We start from the raw sequence: 20,555 nt of genomic DNA on the forward strand, positions 1-20,555 counted from the left end.
TAAATAAAATTAAAAAAAAAAAAAAAAAGAAGTGAAAAAATCGGTAACATAAATTCTTCCCAATGGCAAGATAAGGCCTGAGAACACAAGAAGGTGACATAGGTAGAAAGGGCTTCAAGGATTTGGAGAAGCCCATCTTGTCACCCTGTCTTCACCAGCAGCTGCTAACCAACATCATCCCTGAGGGCCCCCGGAAGCCAGGCTGAGGAGCTCTGCTTCTGCTTCTCCCTGTGTAGCCCCATCCCTTTGGATGAGTTTTAAATTCTAGGCTAATTAATGGGGATTTAATGCTACATGGAAGGGGGATTTTTTTTTTTTTTTTTGGTCATTCCATAGGCCGCTGGAAGCATTACAGAAGGAAGGACTCTTTCCAATCACTTTTCATTTGAAAGTTGTATGATGTATAAGTTCTAATTTTAAATGACATCTTATCATTAATGCAGACCTAAATAGGCCCCTACATTTTGATTCTTTGATGGCAAATCAACTAGAACGCACTAGCATCATGAACTAGGAAACAATGCAGCTAAATTTCCTTGGAAATATTCAACATTTTCTTTTCAATAAATTTTGACAGGCTGGAGAAGTTTTAGGAGAGCTCATGAGGAAGATCATAACAATTATTTCCACCATTGCCCCCTTACCATCTGTTCTTAATTCAGCAGCCAGATCAATTGTAGGTCAGAGCAGGTCATTCCCCTCCTCAAACCCTTCTCTCCAAGCAAGAGCCAAGTCCTTACCATGACCTACACGAGACCTTACTCCACATGCCCCTCTCTACCTCTGAGGTCATCATCTACTCCTGCCCTCTGCTCAATGCTCCCGTCCCCCAAATATCTGCTTGCCTCACTCCCTCACCTCCATCAAGTCTATTAAAAAATCTGCTTCTCAGTAAGGCCTACCCTGAACACTCCGTATAAAACGCGCCACTCTCACTACCCTACCTCAACACTCCTACCACTGAACCCCGCTCCATTACTTTTCACAGTATTTTTGACCTACTATTTTACTTATTATGTTGTTGCTACTCCACACCCTACAATGTAAGCTCCAGAGCCAATGATTTTGCCTTTTGTTCACTGTTGTTTCCCACTCTTCCAGAACAGTGCCCAGCACATAGTAGGTCCTCAAGAAATACCTTCTGAATGAATGGATGAAGTTCTATGGCAGATCAACTCTTGTGTGAAGATAATAAAGCAACAATTTACTTAATAGTAGTTCCATAATACAAAAAAGAAAATATAATGTGTAAAATATAATTACTTAATTAACTTACAATAGAACTGTGAGAATTCAGAAGATTAATGTTTAGAATATTGATGGGTTTCGAATTATGTCTAAATCCATTGCTGCCTCACATTTTAATGGCAGATTTTGCCTGTGGGAGAGGAGATAAATTAATTTTTTCTGGAAATTGTTGATGTACTATCAGCATACAAGTATATTTGGTGTCAATCTCTGATGAATAATTCTAGGACAACTAAAATACTAAAAGCAACATGAAAACACTATGAATTTTCCTTCCTGTAAATGTCATTGTAAAAAAAAGATGCAATGACCCATCATAGCAAAGTCAAAAAAAATCTCCCTTAGCCCATTTATTGGTAAGACTAACAATCATAAAGTAACTGCCATGGGGACTGAACATTTACTTGAACTCAAAACGAAGAAATGAGCATTTAACTTTTCTAACTGGCTATCAAATATCTGTTTTTCCAATACATTCAACATTATCCCCTCCTAGAAAATGAGACAGAGACAATAAACAATCAGAAAACAAATAATGGCCAAAAGAAAAGTCTTGACAACACAAAAGTAGACTAGGCTGTGCATTTGAGATGCACCTAGATTATGAGAATTCCCACTGTACAAAAGCAGAAAACAAGCCTCTACCTAAGGACACTTGAAACTGTAGGTAAGTATGAATTGAAATTTAAGAGTTTTCTTAAAGACATTATTAGGGGTAGCCATTTTACTTTTTTGTTTTTCTGGAAAAACTTAAGTTTTAATTTCCAAGCCACTAAATTCAGAATGGGGATCCAAGCCTTTGTCATCATCCATCCCCTTCTCTTCTCCTTATGATTTTTCTAGGTGTCCTTCAAGTCACAGAACAGCAGCAATGTCCACCAGCTGCAGAACGCTAGAATGAGTGAATAACTGATTCCATCAGCACTAGAATCAAGGGCTTCATAACAGTTTTCCCAATAATGTTTCTATCAATAAGACTGAGAACGATGTAATAGAACACCTTCTAAAATCAAGAGGCCTTTACATCTTTGACCATGGCCCTTCTCAAGTCAGGGCTATTGACTGAGTCCACTAGGCTTCCTATGGTTCATTCAAAATCAATCTTGGAGTTTTTTTGGTTTAGAAATTAGAAAAGAGCTATATGGATCAAGAGCAGAGAGCAAAATCTGTGTGAGCGATTTTTCTATGACTTTCAAAGCCTGTCGTTTAGAATTGATACCTAGAGATGGAGTACAGCATCTCTATGCAGTATATTCATGGGTCTTCATCTCCTACCTGAGCCCAAGAGCAAAAGAACAAATAGATTAAAATCTTGGGGAGAAGAATAAATAGTACAACAAATAACAGTAATTTATCACCATTATACATTATTCAGAATATCATTTGCTACCAGTCAGTTTCCATTTCTTAAGTTGGGGCAACTGAGAAACAGAGAGGTTAAGTAACTTGTCCAAAGTCACACAGCTATAGTTGATAGAGCTGGGCTTGGAAGCCAGGCAGGTTGGCAGCAGATCCCCAACTCTGAATAATTTTTACCAACTATAGCCCTGTTTGGAGGACACAGCCTGGCTAAGCCCACTCTGACACAGCCCCTGCATGCCTCTTGTAAGCCATTTTCCAAAATATGGGCACTATGAGTGCCAATGTGTGGGACAGCAAAGACAGACAAATCAGCCTCGGAATCGGAGGTAACCCCACTGAATGAAATTTAGAATCATGCATTACTCAGACCGTCACAGAAAAAAACCAATGAGTCTGAAAGAGGCATTCTTTATGTGGCTATAAGCTTGTATCCCACTACCAGTTCAAGATCCTGGCATACACAATGAATCAATATATTTTTATAAATCCTTAAAATATTTTGCAAAAGGCAAAATGGAAGTGCACAGAATTTTATGAACACTGCATGTATTATCTTGTTAGGCATAAGGTTTGAAAAGGTGCCACAATACTTATAGCCTTGCTTGGGTACTTCTTTGTTTTGTCACATGCCAGTGGCTTTAGACTATGGAAGTGGCCTGGGCTTTGTTCCCCCTCTGCCTCCCAGGCTCTAACCCGCTGTGGCTCTCATTGCCAGGAAGACTGTGCTGGGCAAGTCAGAGAAAAATCACAGGGAAGAGACCACGGTGGACAGAGCTGGCATCATTGAGTATCCCACCCTCTGTTCTTTGTTTCGTCCGTAAACAGTGGTAAGCAGCTGTTCTCTGCCTTTCCTTTTCTGTTCTGCTCTGTTTAGTTCACAGCCTAGGAGCAGAGACCATGCCCATCAGTACTGAGCTTAACAAAGAGGCAAAAATGACAAAGGGCTGGCCTTTCTGCTTCTCAGACATCACCTAATTCTGAAACTGAATATGCTTGGAAGCTAACATTTAAACCATCCCTGGCCGCCCTCTAGGCCACAATAATCAGGGGCATGTGGCCAAGACAGGTTTTCCAATGACACTACCAAATAGCACAAATAAAATTCTCACTGATCATGTAAACAGCCACCATTTGCAAAATATGTAGTCTCATGTTTCAAATATAGTTGTACTTCAATCAAAACGAGGCTTGTACATTAAACAAAAAAATACTAAGACTGTATAGGAGATTTCAGGCTGACCATAATAACAAAGACCCAATCTTTATTTTAAATGAATGTGATTTCGTTTTTGATTTGGACTTTTGGACTTTTAATTCATTCTACCAATAGGATATATAAAGTTAGGAAAACAATACCATTGATTCTGAAAGTAAATATCAACGTTCTATAAACCACATTGGAAAACCTTTGAGAATCTTTTGCTATAAAACTAGGACATTCATTGGTTCTCCTTGGTTGGTAAACTTCAGTTGTGGTCTCCAGTGTAGGTCATATTTTCTTTGAGAGGAAGAGTCTGAAGGAACTCATTCTGGAAGAAACCATCCGGGGTTGATTTTGGATGTAATTCAAGGAAAGCAGAGACTGGTTTAAATTCTAGACAGACCCAAGTAATGATTCTTCAGGGTCTGACTCAACTCTCAGATAACAATCACTTTCCCTCCTAAGTTTATGAACTAACTTCAAATTCTTAAGGACTGTGGTAGAAACAAGCCTAAAATGAATATTGCATAGATTTGTGAAACCAACCTAACATGTGAACCTTGTAAGAAAAACAAAGGCAATGGGTCCTAGTTGACTAAAATCTAAAATTTTTTAAATTCCACAGCAAATAATCCAAGCGCATAAACCATTCTTATTTATACATTATTCTGCATTCCATAGAACACAATACTACTAGAATGAACTTTGTCATCAGCTAGGTTAATTGGTTAAATTAGGAATGTGAGTAATATATTCAATGATAAATCTCCATGACAGATAGTAGATGATTATTTTTTCCATCCCCATGCGTTTGAAAAACCTACTTCAGCTGGTCACTTGTCAAAAGCGAATCAACAGATCAGATGGCCCTTTGTGCACAAAGCCAGGGTTCCAGGCATGAACACGCAGCACTGCTAAAAGAAGCAGGAAACGTAAGTAGTCACAAGCTATCACCATCAAGATAACCACCAGTAAGGAACAGATAGTGAGTGTTCATTTGAGGGCATGGATAGATGCACCGTAATACCTACATTCATGACTGAGCTGTAAGGCTAGTAAATGGCAGAGAGGGATTCCAACACAGATCTGACTGTAAAGCCTGAGGTCTTCCCGTTATCCACACATCAGTCCTTCCCACAATCAAAGGCAGTCTTCATATGTGCACAGTGTAGATGGGACTGCTTTACACTACATGAGTCTTTTGAGTCTGTGTTAAATAAATGCATAACACTAGGCTCAACAATACTGCAGACTGATCACAAATGACTATGTGCAATCCCCATAACTTGGCAATTAAAATAAAATAGTCCATAGGCAGCGTGATTAGCCCTCTGCAGAAGACATGTTCCAATCAACACAACCACGGTGTGGTCAGAGGACGACACGGCTGGAATGACAATCAGAAAGTGGCTCCAGGATCTACTCTACAGGAGCCTGTCTGAAGAAAGCTGTGTTAACAGCAGTGGTCTGGTTAGATTCCTTGAAAAAGAAGACAGTTTGGAAGAATTTGTGAACGCACCTCCAGGGGCAAAGGTGCCCCCATCTGGCCTCTGTGATTATCTGCTGTTGACTTCTTTACCTCAAGTGGAGACAGATGCAACAGCTATGAGTTATATGACACTAGAGACATTGTCACCGGCCCACCAACTCTCACTACTCCGGTCCTAAGTCCCCCAAAAATCTTCTGGTCATCATCTAACTTCTCAGGGGGCCTTTCCTCCAGGAAGATGCGAATCTGCTGACCAACTAAAATGAATGCAGTGTTCCACATGACAATTATAGTTATCAGTAAAAATGGCCCACTGCATGGCAGGCACAATGCTGGGTATGTTTATATGCATTATATTGTTTAATCCACATATCGAGGCGATGTACCAACATTAAAGACAATAATAATAATAATAATAAATTAAGTTTCTGACACTTAAAAGACTTTCCCGGAGTCATCAAGCTATAGATGGCAGGGCTGAGTATTGAATTCAGGTAGCATTCTATAGCTTTACAAGAAATGTCCAAGGTCTAAGGATAATCTGGAAGAGAAAGGTAGACTTGTTGGTAGACTTCCTAAAAGTATATTTTGGATTTATGAGCATTGCTCTAAGGACAAAGTGCAGAAATTTTAGCAGATTTCTGAAAGGATTCTTACCCCAGAAAACTTTTTAAGAATCATCAGCTGCTTTGAAGAGGACATTATTTAATAGTCACAGATTTAAGCTTCAGTCATGGAGAAATAGTTTAAATATATTTTAATTGCCAACAAAGTAATTTCAGGGCAGTTACATGATAGTGAGTCTGGGTTTCCGCTCAAATCTCATTATATAACCCCTTTCTGGGCTCCCTCTATTCTTATAACGTGATGAGACTAAGGCTGGGCAGTAAATAAACGTGCACCGGCTAGAGTGCACCCGTTCTCTACCTGGCGGTCTCCGGCTCCCTACACGGCAGTAGCTCAGGGAACACCAGACCACACCCAGCACTGGCCTGGCCCATCTTGGGTTCATGACAATCAGCCATGTGCAGGCTGAAGATGGACTTGACATCTTCAAGTCTGAAAACTTGTTTCTTTTTTCATTGGACCTGCCAAAGAGTATGACTTTCTTAAGGGGAGGATGCGACAGATATTTTGGGGTCACTTTTGCGGGAAATAACCATTCTTTACGTCATCCAGCAGAGAAACAGGCAATGAAAGAAAAGCACACTCTATTTTTCTCAATTCTTTCCCTTGCCTAACATTTTAAATACTTATTTAAAATTCAGAAATCTAACCTAATTTTAGCAATGTATAACTACAATATAAACTGTAAAGTCATTGGCACCCATAAATAAATGTGGCAGTTGGCAGTAAAACTGATGTTTAATTATAAATCTTTCAAGCATGTTACCAAAAAAATACCACTCCAAGATGCTCTGGTCTATTATATCTCAATAAAACTGGGAAGAAAAAAGAAGCTTTGGAAAGAAAAGTTCGATTCTGTTTGTGATTATTTCACAGTTAATTAAAAAAGAATTTGCGCCTTTTTTTTTTTTTTTTGGTCACTTTTTCAAGGTCCAAAATTTTTAGCTTCCATATCTAAGACTCTAGTACAGAATATAATTCTAAATTGGAAGAATATTATGGAAGCATTCATGTTGTAAATATTTGCTAAAAATATAATGATTATTGCAGTTAGTTATCTTAAATATTCTGTTCTTGAGCTCTTACTGATAAAACACAATTGTCTTCACTGGTTATAAAAAGGAGCTCAGAAAAATGAGATTTAAAAGCTGACTTTGTTTAAAAGTCTTGACATAATTCTTGTTAGAAAGATTTAGTGGGGTCTTTAAAATATCAATGTTTTGATCCCAAAACTGACTTATGTGCAGCAGAGATGGCACTAACGCAAATTTTATTGGCATCATGTTTGCTAAGCAGTTGCTCCAAAAATTACTTTCTATCATGATTTAAAAGGCATTTTTGATACTGATTTTACTAATAAATATGGGTCAACATCAGTTAATCACACAAGCCCATTATTACAAAGCAAGTCACTTTAAAAAGGTTTTTTCTCAGACCAAAAGTTATTTGTCTTACAATTGACATAGGATAAGTCTTTTTCCAAATGCTTTACACAGGAGCAAGAGTTGAAGTTTTCACATTGGTCCATTATGTTTTAAAATATTTTATTCTTCAATAAGTTTAATGGTTTGAATTTAAACAAGCAATGACATATAGCTGCTCAATAAATAAATATATTTGGCCTGAATTTCCTTAAAATAATGACCATGGGTGTTAACTAGACTTATTGCAGTGATCATTTCACAATATATACATATACTGAATCGTTATGTTATATTAGTTACACCTGAAACTAATATAATGTTATATGTCAGTTATATCTCAAAAAAAATTTTTTTTATAGCAATTTGGCATTGCCCCAACACCCAAGCTCATGATCAGGAGGTTCATCTCAATAAAGAGGAAATAAAAAAGAAAAAATTATGAAAGATAGATTCAAGTATTTCTGAGATATGGGTGTAGTTGTTCAACTTACCTACTATAAAAGAAAATGAACATAAAACTTTAAATTTCACTTTAAAATCTTTCTGAACAGAAAACAAAAAAGCCAGACCTTCCTGAACTGTCCTCCCAACAAATGACGGGAGAAAATCTCCTCTGGCATTCAACATCCTCCACCAAATGACTCCACTTTTTCTCGGGAACTAGGTTTCTGGGTGTGTATGTTTCCCAAACTGATTCCCAGATGCAGCCACGCCAATCTGCTTGCAGGCCCTGAAACGCGCCTTGTTAGAACCCATCTCACACCCCAGCTCCTCCTTCCTCTCCCATGCCCGAAATATACTCCTCACCCAACCAAGTCTATAACATCCTTTCAGAATCTCTCATAAAATTTACACTTTTCCCCATGTACCCTATCCCATCCCAGCTACATCTCTATTTTCGACATTCTTGAAAGAAACGTGCAAGTTGTTCTATTTATGTTTTCCCTCCCTGTGGGATAAGAAGCCTAATTATTTCTGTCTCCTTTATATCTCTTAATAATCTCCAATTCCGGGTACAGACCACACAGTGGGTATTCAGTAAATGTGTACCTACAGCAAAATAATAATGCTGTGCTTCTTTTACACTTGACTTGATTGAAGCCAAAAGTGCACTTAATCCTGTGCCTAAACACACACACAGATAGATGTGTGAGCAATGCAATGATTCGATGTAAAGTTACGTGAGCTCTGTGGGTATGGCCTTCATGGTACATGACAACCCCACCTGCAAGCTGCACTTAAGAGGAGCACAGCTCCTGATCAACAGCAGCACAAGAACATATGAACCAACAGTTCAGCAGCAGGCTTGCCCTGCTTCTGAATCTGACACATGCAGAAAATAATGTATATTGGGTTTGGAGAGGCATATGACTTTCTTGTAGCTGATTACAAACTGTGAGAGCCAGAAAGGATTTTTAAGATTCTCTCTCACCTCAAGTGACAGCTGAGGACTGGCCCCGGGAAGTTAGGTAACGTGGTAAATAAAGGTCATGGTTATTGGCATAGCGGGGTACAGGACCCGAATCCCCTTATCTTCCCGTCTAGCAATCCTTCCAAGCATCATGCTCTTGTGTCTTTCTAGTGATGTTTGTCTTAGGCTGCTATTAAAATAAGCTTTCCTTTTCAAAACATTCATTAGAGTGATGGAGGAAGGTAACAGCAATTGTTTCTTAGAGATACACAAGGAAACTAGCCCACTCAGAGACAAAACACACACACACATCCCTGAACACACCTGCAACTTCAGTAACATTGTTTCCTGGCTGCTAAGAAGGCAACCCATCTCCAAAACTATGCAGCTGCATGAAGTGAGGCTCCTCCTGACTCTGGACAAGCCTCAAGCTACTTTTGACCCATTTCCCCGAATGCTTAAGTAAGATATTAATATTTTTTTTAACTCTAAAATAAAAAGTTTGTCCTTTTTCATTATCTGTAAAGTCAGTGAGAAATGTCATTCCTGATAATACTGGATAAAGAATTTCTTAGTGGGGTTGACTGGAGGGCAGAGTTAGAGATGGGAGAATCAGTAAGAAACCAGTTTGGACTTCCCTGGTGGCACAGTGCTTAAGAATCCACCTTCCAATACAGGGGACACGGGTTTGATCCCTGGTCCGTGCGCCACACTACTGAGCCCACATGTCACAACTACTGAAGCCTGTGCACCTAGAGCCCGTGCTCCGCAACAAGAGAAGCCACCACAATGAGAAGCCCGCGCACCGCAACAAAGAGCAGCCCCCGCTCGCCGCAACTAGAGAAAGCCCGTGCACAGGAACGAAGACCCAACACAGCCAATAATTAATTAATTAATTAATTAATTAATTTAAAAAACTGATTAAGGAAAAAAGGTACATCTTTAAAAAAAAAGAAAGAAAGAAAGAAACCAGTTTGTCATGGTAGACCTTCAGCAGGCCCTCCTCCAGGACTTACATTTTCTTAACACCACCTTTCCGTGTTGTCTACTTATTAACCCCTTCCCACTCACATACATACCAGACACACACACCCTTTTCTGAAAAGCTGAAGGCAGGGTCACCTGCTCTTCCGGGCTCAGCCCCACGCCTGTCTCTCCCATGAGCCCCTCCCATGTCCTCCTGCACGGAATTCCTGCAGCAATTATGTAATCTGAACGACATACTTCACAGCTTAATTATCTACTCCCATACTCATCTAGGTTTCCTATGCATGTGAGAAATTTCTTCCCAACAACACAAGTTTCTTGTAATCAAGAAACAGATCTCACACTTGTGGGGTTTTCTTTTCTAATAACCTCCTTGGTTAAGAACACAAGGATTAACAAATGAAGAAGAAAAAAAAAACCCTGAAAAGTGATTCATGTACTATTTCTCCATTTATCATTTCATCCGGACAAGGTAATCAACTTAGGGTATATCAACAATACCTGTTGGTGGTTTAATTTTGTCTTGTAGTTAATATGTCCCTAATTAGGTTTTCTCCTGGAGTCTTTTGAGAGGCAGACTGGCCTTTGGTTCTATTTCAAATCATTCAAGGAGGAAAAGGTCCTAGATATAGGGAGCAGAAATTCCAAGCAATTTTCAATTCGCCTTTGAAGTCGAATGAAACCTTAATAACTTGGGACCCCATTCATATTTCATAGTGATGCTTATTTGATCTTTCTTAATGTGAATTTTTTTGTGGCCGGGAACAACTTGCTATGATTACTATGCTAAACTCAGTGCCCTGCATCGTAATGATCACTTAAACGTTTATTAAGAACCTTCCTTTTTCTTCCTATTGCAGCCTATACTCCACACTCATTAAAAATCTGTCCCCAGGGCCTTTATATCTCGACAACCATGCCAACGGTTGTGCACAAAATTTAAGAGGTGGGAGATTGCACATCCATCACACTCTTTGAAAATTCAGGTTCAATCTGACAGACAGACCTGCCTTGTTATATAGTCAAGCCTCCTCTTTTCCCCTTATTTTTTTTACAAAGATTGTCAACGTAGACTAGATTTTCTGCATTCTTAAAGTATCCAAATCGTGAGGCCAAACAGACTTAGAAAGGTAGGACTCATACACAGGACACTTTGAATTGAGGACCTGACTTCTTACAAAGAAACTGGAGGCAAGCAGTTGTTACAGAAATAAAAGGAAAACGTTCTGTACACACTCTGAGTTTAGAATCACATTTTTTTAAGTGTGGTATTACAGTAACCCTTATCTTCTCCCACCTCCCAAATATCTGCAGTCTGTGATATTTTGTTTCTTTGTTTCATCCGTTCAAATAAATTTCTCATTAAAAAAAAAAAAAACTTAAGAACTATTTTTAAGTTTTTCATTAGCTTTTTCCTATTTCCCTTAAAAATGTCCTGGCTAACATTTATGGAATGTATGCCAGGTGCCAGCCCCCGAGCTAAGGGTTGAACTGGATTGGCTCATTCAATCTTCAGGGAAATTTAGGAAGCGGGCCTGGTTACGAGAGCAAAGAACAGAGCCTCCCAGATCACGCAGCCTGCACCCAGGAGCCCAGGGCCGTCTGCCTCACCACCACGTCACATCTGTATCCCACACCTGCCTTTGGAAATGAGCACAGGCAGGCTTCCTGAAACGCTGTAGGCATGTCACCTCCACAGGCAACGTGTGGCTCAACATTTACACAACAGAGATGTCTCCTCCAGCAGCACTTCTGCCTCCCGAGGAAGTTCGGACACTTCTCTTAAAAGAAACAGTCATCTTTTTCAGGCCTCTTGTAGCCTCACCTGCATAATGAAAAGTTGCTGCCCTGATTTTTTTTTTTTTCAGGGAAGCCGAGAGAAGCTGTAGGTGGGCAGCAGACACTGAAACTGGGGGCTGAACTATTCAGTCACAATCTGAATCTGGTACCGGGCTTGACTGGTCCTTCCTGACTCTTTCAAGGACAGGACTTCTCAATCTTGCTAGAATGTTCCACTGTCTACTGAACACAGTGAGGCCAACCCTAGTTCATCTGACAAGCATCTCTGTGCTTTCATGGTTCTGTCCTGTGAAGTGACTAGCAATATTATTTTACCTTTTTACCAAAAGTTTTCAGAGTCGCTGAAGTGAGAAAGATGGATCACATTTTTTTTCCCCTCAGCTAGTCTCGATTCTCATTCAAAAGCAAGGTACAGGGCTTCCCTGGTGGCACAGTGGTTGAGAGACCGCCTGCCAATGCAGGGGACATGGGTTCGTGCCCTGGTCTGGGAAGATCCCACATGCCGCAGAGCAGCTGGGCCCGTGTGCCACAACTACTGAGCCCGCGTGCTACAACTACTGAAGCCCGCACGCCTAGAGCCCGTGCTCCGTAACAAGAGAAGCCACCGCAATGAGAAGCCCGCGCACCGCAACAAAGAGTAGCCCCCGCTCGCCACAACTAGAGAAAGCCTGCGAACAGCAACAAAGACCCAGTGCAGCCAAAAATAAATAAAATAAATAAATTTATATATAAAAAAAAAGCAAGGTACAAACAGGAGTCCTGGAAGCCTGACCAAGAGCCCAAGTTAAAGAGAATAGAAGAGAGAAAGTGTCCATGTGTGTACATGTATGTATGTGCACATGTGTGTGTACATGCATGTGTGTGTCTGTGTGTGTGTGTGTGTACGTATTTTAAGGAAACTTCTGCTTCCATCCCAAATTCCAGACACATCCAGGCTTAAGAAGTTACAAAACATGGGGAAAAACAAAGCAGAGTTTTGCTGGAGAAGTAATATAAATGGGAACATTTTTTAAGTCATTTTTCATATAATTTAAAAGGTGCTACGTTCAAATACAAAAAAAACTGAGATGTCTAATAGAACACACAATAAAAAGTGACTCTTTTTACAACACCAGATGCTTAGAGCCCTTCCCAGAAACCATCACTGTCTCTAGCATACCCTTCTACAAGTTTTCTGTTTATTTGCAGGTATATCTGTGTCATCATTTTACACAAATTTGTCTAAGCTGACAAATTATACCACACCTGATGACCAGGGCAGACCCAGGAAGAGCTGGGGAAGCCATGGATGGCATCCCGTGCCCCGGGCTCCGCTGGGACGTGGACAAAGGCAATGAGAGTAGCAGAAGCACTAACCCAAGGATCTAACCTGCAGCAAACGCGGGGAGACGGATACGGCTGAGAACTCCCCATCCAGTCAGAACTGGCTCAGGAAATGGCCAAGCACAGTCTGAGCCAGCTGGACGAACGGCCCCACGACCTCAGGACAAGAAGGGAAGGGGTGGCAGGGCCTGACGTAGCCACCAGGATTAGCACTGCTCGGGTCCCCATGCCACCTGCCTGGGAATCATCTACAACTTCCATGAAGTAAAAATGAGATGATGACGAACCAGTGCTTTAGAGTATAATCCTCTTCTGTATGCTTGATACAAAATACATTTAAGAAAGTTTAGAGAACTTCCCGCCAAGAACGTGGGCTCCAGGAGAGCAGGAGAGCTTCTGGCTTGTTCAATACAACCTCTGGGGCCTAGATCCAGGGCTGGCTTTTGTGGACACCAGAGCCCTGGGTTCACAAAGGGAGCACCCTTGATTTAATGCTCTGCTGCCATTGTCTTGAAATTCCCAATAAATTCTGAACGAGGGATCCTACATTTTCATTTTGCACTGGGCACCACAAATTATATAGCCAGTCCTGCCTGGAACACTGCTTGTCATAGGGCAGATGTCCAATTTATTTGTCAAATGTACACATGAGTGAATTAATGGAAGTTGCCTGAAAACATGGGTCTACAGAACAAACTCAGCCTCCAGGCCGATTCTGGCCCTCCACCTCTTTTGGTAAATAAAGTTTAATTAAAACACAGTCACAAGGCTTCCCTGGTGGTGCAGTGGTTGAGAATCTGCCTACCAATGCAGGGGGACACGGGTTCGAGCCCTGGTCTGGGAAGATCCCACATGCCGCGGAGCAACTGGGCCCGTGAGCCACAACTACTGAGCCTGCGCGTCTGGAGCCTGTGCTCCGCAACAAGAGAGGCCACGACAGTGAGAGGCCCGCGCACCGCGATGAAGAGTGGCCCCCGCTTGCCACAACTAGAGAAAGCCCACGCACAGAAACGAAGACCCAACACAGCCAAAAATAAATAAATTAAAAAAAAAAAAAAAAAAAAAGCTCAGCCCAGTGCTAAATGGCCTCCGTTTATTTTTAAATAAATAAATAATAAGTAAATAAAATACAGTCACAGCCATTTGCATCTTGTCCGTGGCTCCTTTCACTCTACAACAGAGGGGTTGAGTAATAGTGACAGAGACTGTAAGGCCCAGAAAGCCTAAAATATTTACAATCCGGCCCTTTACAGAAAAATGTTTCTGACACCTGCCTTAGAACACTGTCTCAAATTTCTCTTCCCAAATAATCAGAACTGCAGAAAAGGCAGGTAGCCTTGTGAGACCTGGAGGGTCAGCCTTACGCAACTAGCCATAAACAAACTATTTCTTAGGTTTTTATCTTTAAAGTTTATGTGAATTTTGCCTCTTGGACCCAAATGCATTGATGTTTTAATGCAAAAACAAAAAAAAAAATTTTTTTTAACCTATAATGAGCTGGATGAGTTGCTTTAACCCCTGGAGGTCTCCCCTTGACAAGGGTGAGTATACAAAGGGCAGAAGCACCACAGTTTGCAGACTGTGGCCTTAGTTCCTCCTCCTTAATAGACCCAGTGTAGAAGGAAGTCTCCAGTAGCATCTAAGTGGCCACTGAACCTTGCCACACACCCATCATTTCTTACCGGCCCAGAAGCCCTGCTAGAGAAGATCCAACAAGGACATTAAAAATGGAATCCTGCATGCCTATGTTCTTGACTGAATGTAATATAGGTCTATGCCCCATCGCACTGAGGGACTAACAAGTGGTTATATTATTTTTCCCCAGGCAGTTTTCAGAAACTATTTAGAGAGAGCTATTTCAGAACCCAGCTCTACCTGTTGGGAAGTGTTCAGACTTGGGACTTTGTGGGAGATTTTTTGAAGGAAGGACAGCTTCCTCAAAATGGTCAGTGGCATTTCATTTCTAACTGAAACAGTGTGCAGTACCCCCTTTCCACTGTAAAAATTCTTAATTTATCCCACGTTAGCAGTCATGCAAGAAGTACATTTTCTCTTGTTAGTCAGAGTGCTGGCAAGACAGTTTAGTACACCCCTGAGAAGATTTTAGGGGTGCTTGCCTCTGATCTCTGCGTACATTCTTTTACATCACAGGATCTGGAAAGGGAGCTTCTCCTGGGTAAAGGGCTAGAAAACAAAGAATTGCATCAGAGAAAAACAAGATTCGTGAGAAAGGGAGACTATTAGAGAGGCAAGGGGACTTTCCCTGGTGGCGCAGTGGATAAGACTCCACGCTCCCGATGCAGGCGGCCCAGGTTCGATCCCTGGCCAGGGAACTAGATCCTACATGCATGCCACAACTAAGAGTTCACATGCCACAACCAAGGAGCCCACGTGCTGCAACTAAGGAGCCATGAGCTACAACTAAGAGGCCCATGAGCTGCAACTAAGGAGCCCACATGCCGCAACTAAGACCCGGTGCAAACAAATAAATAAATAAATATTAAATAAATAAATAATTTAAATAAAATGGTGTAGCTGCTGTGGAAAACATTAAAAAAAAAGAGAGAGAGAGGCAAAGACAGGCCCCAGGAAAGAAGGAACACCAGTGAAATCTCAGCTCACTCGGAGAATCTCTGTACAGTAACAAGAAAATAAAATTGAAAGAATGATTCATAGAGATGTCAAGGAATGCTAATCTTTGGGGACTCATACAGGAACTTTCTTTATTTGTGTTAGGGGAAGGGGTGACTTTATCCATTATGTCTTCATCCGTAATAAAATAATTCATGGGACCCAAAAGGACAGACATTGGAAACAGTGGGGCAAATACACAATCTGCTGACCATTTCCTGCCAGCTGTTGTCAATAAAATACCACACAAAAATCATAACCTGCTGACAGTATGTGTCACAGAAACCAGTAATGGGAACTCAGAAGTAACAACCCTGGGGAGGGGTAAACACAAGTCTCACTGGTGCTGTTGGGAGGCCCGTGGGAAGGGCCTGTTGCGGGTGAACCCTTTTGGGAGAACCGAACACCGCAGAGGGTCTCTTCCCAACCCCTCAACCCCACATTAAGTGCTGGCCAGCAGCCCAGACTACGTCTCAGTGGAGGACAGCGCTCGCTACTGCTGCCATAATAGGCTTCCTCACTCTCAAGCTGGAATTTAAACCACCAAAATAACAATACATACTAATCACAATTTACTTAAGCCTCAGACAATAAAATTGATATATTGGGTGTTGGAGACAAGGTCACATGCAGGATCTCCAGGTTCAGAGTTAGATATCTCCACCCTCACCCTCTTGGCTTCTCACCGTTCCTATTTCTCTGTAATACAGTGAGATTATGATGAACGTGGGAAACTTGGAATTACCCTATTTAGGAAAAGGAAGCACTCATGCTGTTTCTAACGTAAATTCAGACAAAGAAATAACTTCAGAGTTCAGCTTGGGAAGGTGAATTTACTGTATTGTATTGCAAATTTAAATAGAGAAAAATTTTAGATACTTACTGATTCACTTAAAAATTATAATCAACCTATTACACATTATCAGAAACAACTCTTTAATGAACAGTAACAATATTTTCCAAAGCAAAAAAAAAATTAGTCAGAAGAGTGGCACTGTTTTACTTTTTGGCAAATTTCCTTAATGTCTGGCTCAATAGGAGACAGCTGGACTCTGCTACCGCTTTTGCATTCACTCTGTTGCACTCTCCCAGGTCACGTTAGCCTTGAGAAAACTTCATGTACAGTCATGTAGGGATGAACGTGTAAAGGGCAAAGAATATCTCTGTGCTATTATGAAAATCGTTTTGGCCTTGTGGACCTCTAAAGTCTTGGGGACGCCTAAGTGTACCCAGACCACACTTTGAGAACCACTGCCTTATGAGTTGGGAACAGTTATTATCTCCATTTTACAAATGAGCAAACTGGCATAGAGAGGTCAAGTCATGGGCCAAGGACACATTGCTGGGACAGGTCAGAGCAGGTAAAATACAAAGAGCATGATACCCTCATTTGGTTGTTTGTTGCAAGAACTGACTGAGATCATGAAGGTAAAGAGTTGAGCATCCGCCTATCACAGGCACTCAACGACATCAATATTTCCCATTGGGCTAGATCTAGTAGAAAAGCTAGGGAAACTGCACATTTCTGATCAACTCGTCATTTGACACCAGCAAGAAAAAATAAAATTCCACTGCAGGTGTTGTCCAGAGCATGGACCCTACACAAGCTCTCGGGATGGAAGATTTTTGCTACTCAGAAACTCCAGGGCCTTACTCCACCCTCCATTAGGCAAAAAATGTGGCGGGCTGTACACATGTCACCTTCTTCCTTGGGAAACCTGAGCAAGCCAGGAGAGATGCTCCATTATTTACAGCCTCCTTTTTGCATCATGCTATATTTACAAGGAACCCTCAACAAACAACAATGGCGCCTCCAGTCTGTGCAGCCAAACCTCTCCTTGGAAAGCATCTGTGGTCTTCCCGTCCAGGGGCTCGGCACTCCACATCTCTCCTTGTCCATCAACTATCATAACCCACAGGGCCCTCCTCCTCCTGCCTGTGGTGGGTACTCAAGCCCAGAGTGCAGGTCACTTCTGTTCCTCCTCTGAATGGGAAGTGAGCTCAGCTGGGGAAGTGGAACTCGTGCAGTTCAGGCCACCGAACTCTCAAAACACTACCCTAAACAGAAGGCAAGAACAAGAGGTGCCTGAAGCTATTGCTTCCATCCAAGTGCAGGCAACCAGGATCTCTCACCTGGAGCACTGCAAACTGGTCTCCCTGTCTCCACTTCCACACCTCCTCACACACGTACCCCAGGCTACTCTCCACCAACAGCCAAAGCGATCTTTAAAAAGTATAGAAGGGATAAAGTCAGTTTTCATGTTTAAACCGCTCCCAAGGCTCCCCCACTCAGTGGAAATAAAATCCAAACTCCTTCACTTCGTTTCTTAGGACCTGCCTCATCTGGCCCCTGCCTACCTTTCTCCCTACAAGCAAGGAAGGGTCCCTTCTCTCTGGCCTTTGCTCTCTCTGCTCCCACTGCCTGCAGAGCCCCCCTAGGACTTCCAACAGCTCAGAGGTCACCTCCTCAAGGAGGCCTTCACTGCCTGCCCGCTCTGCAGCTGCCGCCTCTCCATCCCTCCATCCGGTTGTACTTGAGACTTTAGAGCACTTACTCTAGGAAGTTATCTTCATTTTACTGGTATATTACTCATCTCCCTCCTTCCACATCGTCCTCCTAGAAGGTAAGCCGCCTATAGCAAGGGCTCCACCTGGTCCCCGCGACATCTCCAACCGCCTGGCACCGCGCCTGGCACAGACTAAGCGCTCAGCAAACGGTGGAATGAATGAAGCGGCAGTGCCCGCGAGTCCCAAGCTAGCGTCCCTAGCGCCCCAGGCGCATCCGCACCGTCCGGGCGCCGGGACTACAGGCGCGGGCGGGCCGGCGGGGCTGGGGGGCCGGCGGGGCGGGACGAGGCTGCTCGCCCACCCGGCCGCGCGCCCGGCTCGGCGCAGCAGGTGCCTCCCGGGAGCGCGCACACACACGTCCGCCCTGGTCCGCGCCGCCGCCCCGCTCTCCAGCACTAACCATGGTGGCCGGGCCGCCGCCGCCGTCCCCGCGGGCGAGAGACGAGCGCGGTGGACTCGAGGGCGAGAGGCGAGCGCAGGAGCCGGCGCAGCTGACAGGTGAGGTGCCCGCCTCAGACCATGGCTGCTTCCCACAATGCCCTCGAAGCGAAAGTTTGCAGACTCCTCCCCGCGCCTCTGCCCTCCCTCCCCTCCTGCTCCTACCAGCTCCCTCCCTGCCCCTCTCCCCCCTCCTCCCCCCTCCCCCCTCCCCCCTCCTCCCTCCTCCCTCCTCCCTCCTCCTCCTCCCGCCCAGCCCCGCCCCGCCCCGCCGCAGCTGGCCCCGCCCCGCGCCGCGCGGGCTGCCCTAGGTGCGAATACACCTGCGCGCGCGCCTCTGCCTCCAGCCTCTTAGGCCCAGGCGCCCGGAACCAGAGCCCGGGGGCTCCGCGCTGAGCAGCCCCGCGCGGGGAGCGCCGAGGGGGCTGCTTTCCTGACTCTGCGAGCGAGTGTGCCATTCATTCATCCCACAAACGTTGATCAGACCTGGCTAAGAGATCTCCCGAGACACTTGCGGGAAGTGTCACTGGTTGTCTTGTCCTAAACCGCATAAGGGGGGGAGCGTTTGGCAGATCTGGAACTCTGCTGGCAAGAAGCGATTTCTTGCCTCGGATTTCTTTCTTTTCATATATATATACATAATCACACATATTCATGCATTATATATATATATATATATATCTGCAATCCAAGGGCATAGGTCATTTTAAACTGGCCCGGTTTTAATAGGTCTCTCCTAAGACTGTGGCGTGGAGCCTCTAATCTCTCTCCTTCTCCCCTTGGTTTTTCTTAAGTCTGGAGTTTCCACCTGGGCCGTTAGGAGTCTCCAAACCCCCAAGTTGTAAGCAGAGTTATGAGTGCATTTTTATGTTCGTTTGGGAGAGTCGGTTTTATCAAATACCTAAAGAGATTTGTGACCCTAAAAGAGATCTGTGCCTGAGTGGTTTCTGGAAGCCAAAATTGGTGAAAATCCTCAGATCTGCCTTCTGCGGTGTGGTCCAGCCCAGGTGACCTGGAAATAAGGGAAGCTCCATCCATCTGTGCATTGATGCCACATTAATCAGTGCTTTCTCTGTGCAGAGTCCTACAGAAGGAGGGTGGAAGATCCAGCTGGGAGCAAACAAGAAGCGCTTTCTTCTGAAGCTTATAATCTCTTGTGGCTCAACAAATAATAAACAAATAAATAGATCATTACAAAGTAAAGAGTGCTAAGTATGTGAGAAGATTACCAAGAAGATGAGTACAGGTTGCTGGGACAGGCACAAGGGAAGCTACATTTATTTAGCTGGGGTGTCAGGGAGAGCCTCCCCCTGAGGAGGTGACATGAGATGTGGAGGTGAGATACCAGTGCACTGAAGGAAAAAAAAAAACAAGAGTTGTCCTTCTCAAAAGACCCCAAAGAGAACCTCTGTGTCTGGAGTTAAGTGAGAGAAGGTCAGAGGGTGGGCAAGAGGGAATGGGTCTTCCCTACCTTAAGGCAACCCATGCACTAAAAGCCACCAAGACAACCCCAGTCTCCAACCTGGAAATTCTCAACTTGAAGAGGACTATTTAAGCAATAATTAAACCCCTGGCTATGGGATGATCTGCAATTTACTGTAAATTTAGGAGAGCTGCTTTCTAAACTAATTCTACCCCCAGGGTACATTTTCTTCCTTTCTTGGGCATTTTGGCTTCGGTCTGAACTTTGTGCCTCCTCCTTTCTATCTGACTTCAGGGCAGGGCCCAGCCCTGTCCCACCCACCTTGCCCATTCTGTGAAGCTTCTGCTTTAAGGATTTTGTTGCTAGTGGAAAGAGATGGGAATGCTAAAGGTGAGGCTTAAAGCTATAGAAGTCTCAATGCTCTTGTCATGACAGTTAAGTAAAAGATAAAAGCAGAAGAAAGTTCCCTTACTGTATGGCCCAGGTTAGGAAAAGCTTGGGTCAAGAATAGGAGCATCCTTTGCCTTCCCTCACGACCTTGCTGAGATGGGCAGAGGACACTCTCCTGAGCTTCTGCCCCCTAATGTTCTTCCCTCCAAATTCCCACATCACAGCCAAAATCA

General features: G+C 43.2%; 1 protein-coding gene across 1 annotated transcript in view; it reads right to left on the minus strand.

Annotated features, from left to right (window-relative positions):
- AP1S3 (adaptor related protein complex 1 subunit sigma 3) overlaps positions 1-18,474 on the minus strand; it is a 57,339-nt gene extending 38,865 nt beyond the window's left edge. Inside the window, exon 1 of the mRNA XM_059927545.1 lies at positions 18,292-18,474. Within this exon, the coding sequence (XP_059783528.1) occupies positions 18,292-18,474 (183 nt within the window). The remainder of the gene's footprint in view (positions 1-18,291) is intronic.
- Positions 18,475-20,555: the final 2,081 nt, after the last annotated feature.

The sequence above is a fragment of the Balaenoptera ricei genome, chromosome 7 (genome assembly GCF_028023285.1).
Source record: "Balaenoptera ricei isolate mBalRic1 chromosome 7, mBalRic1.hap2, whole genome shotgun sequence".
NCBI lineage: Eukaryota > Metazoa > Chordata > Mammalia > Artiodactyla > Balaenopteridae > Balaenoptera > Balaenoptera ricei.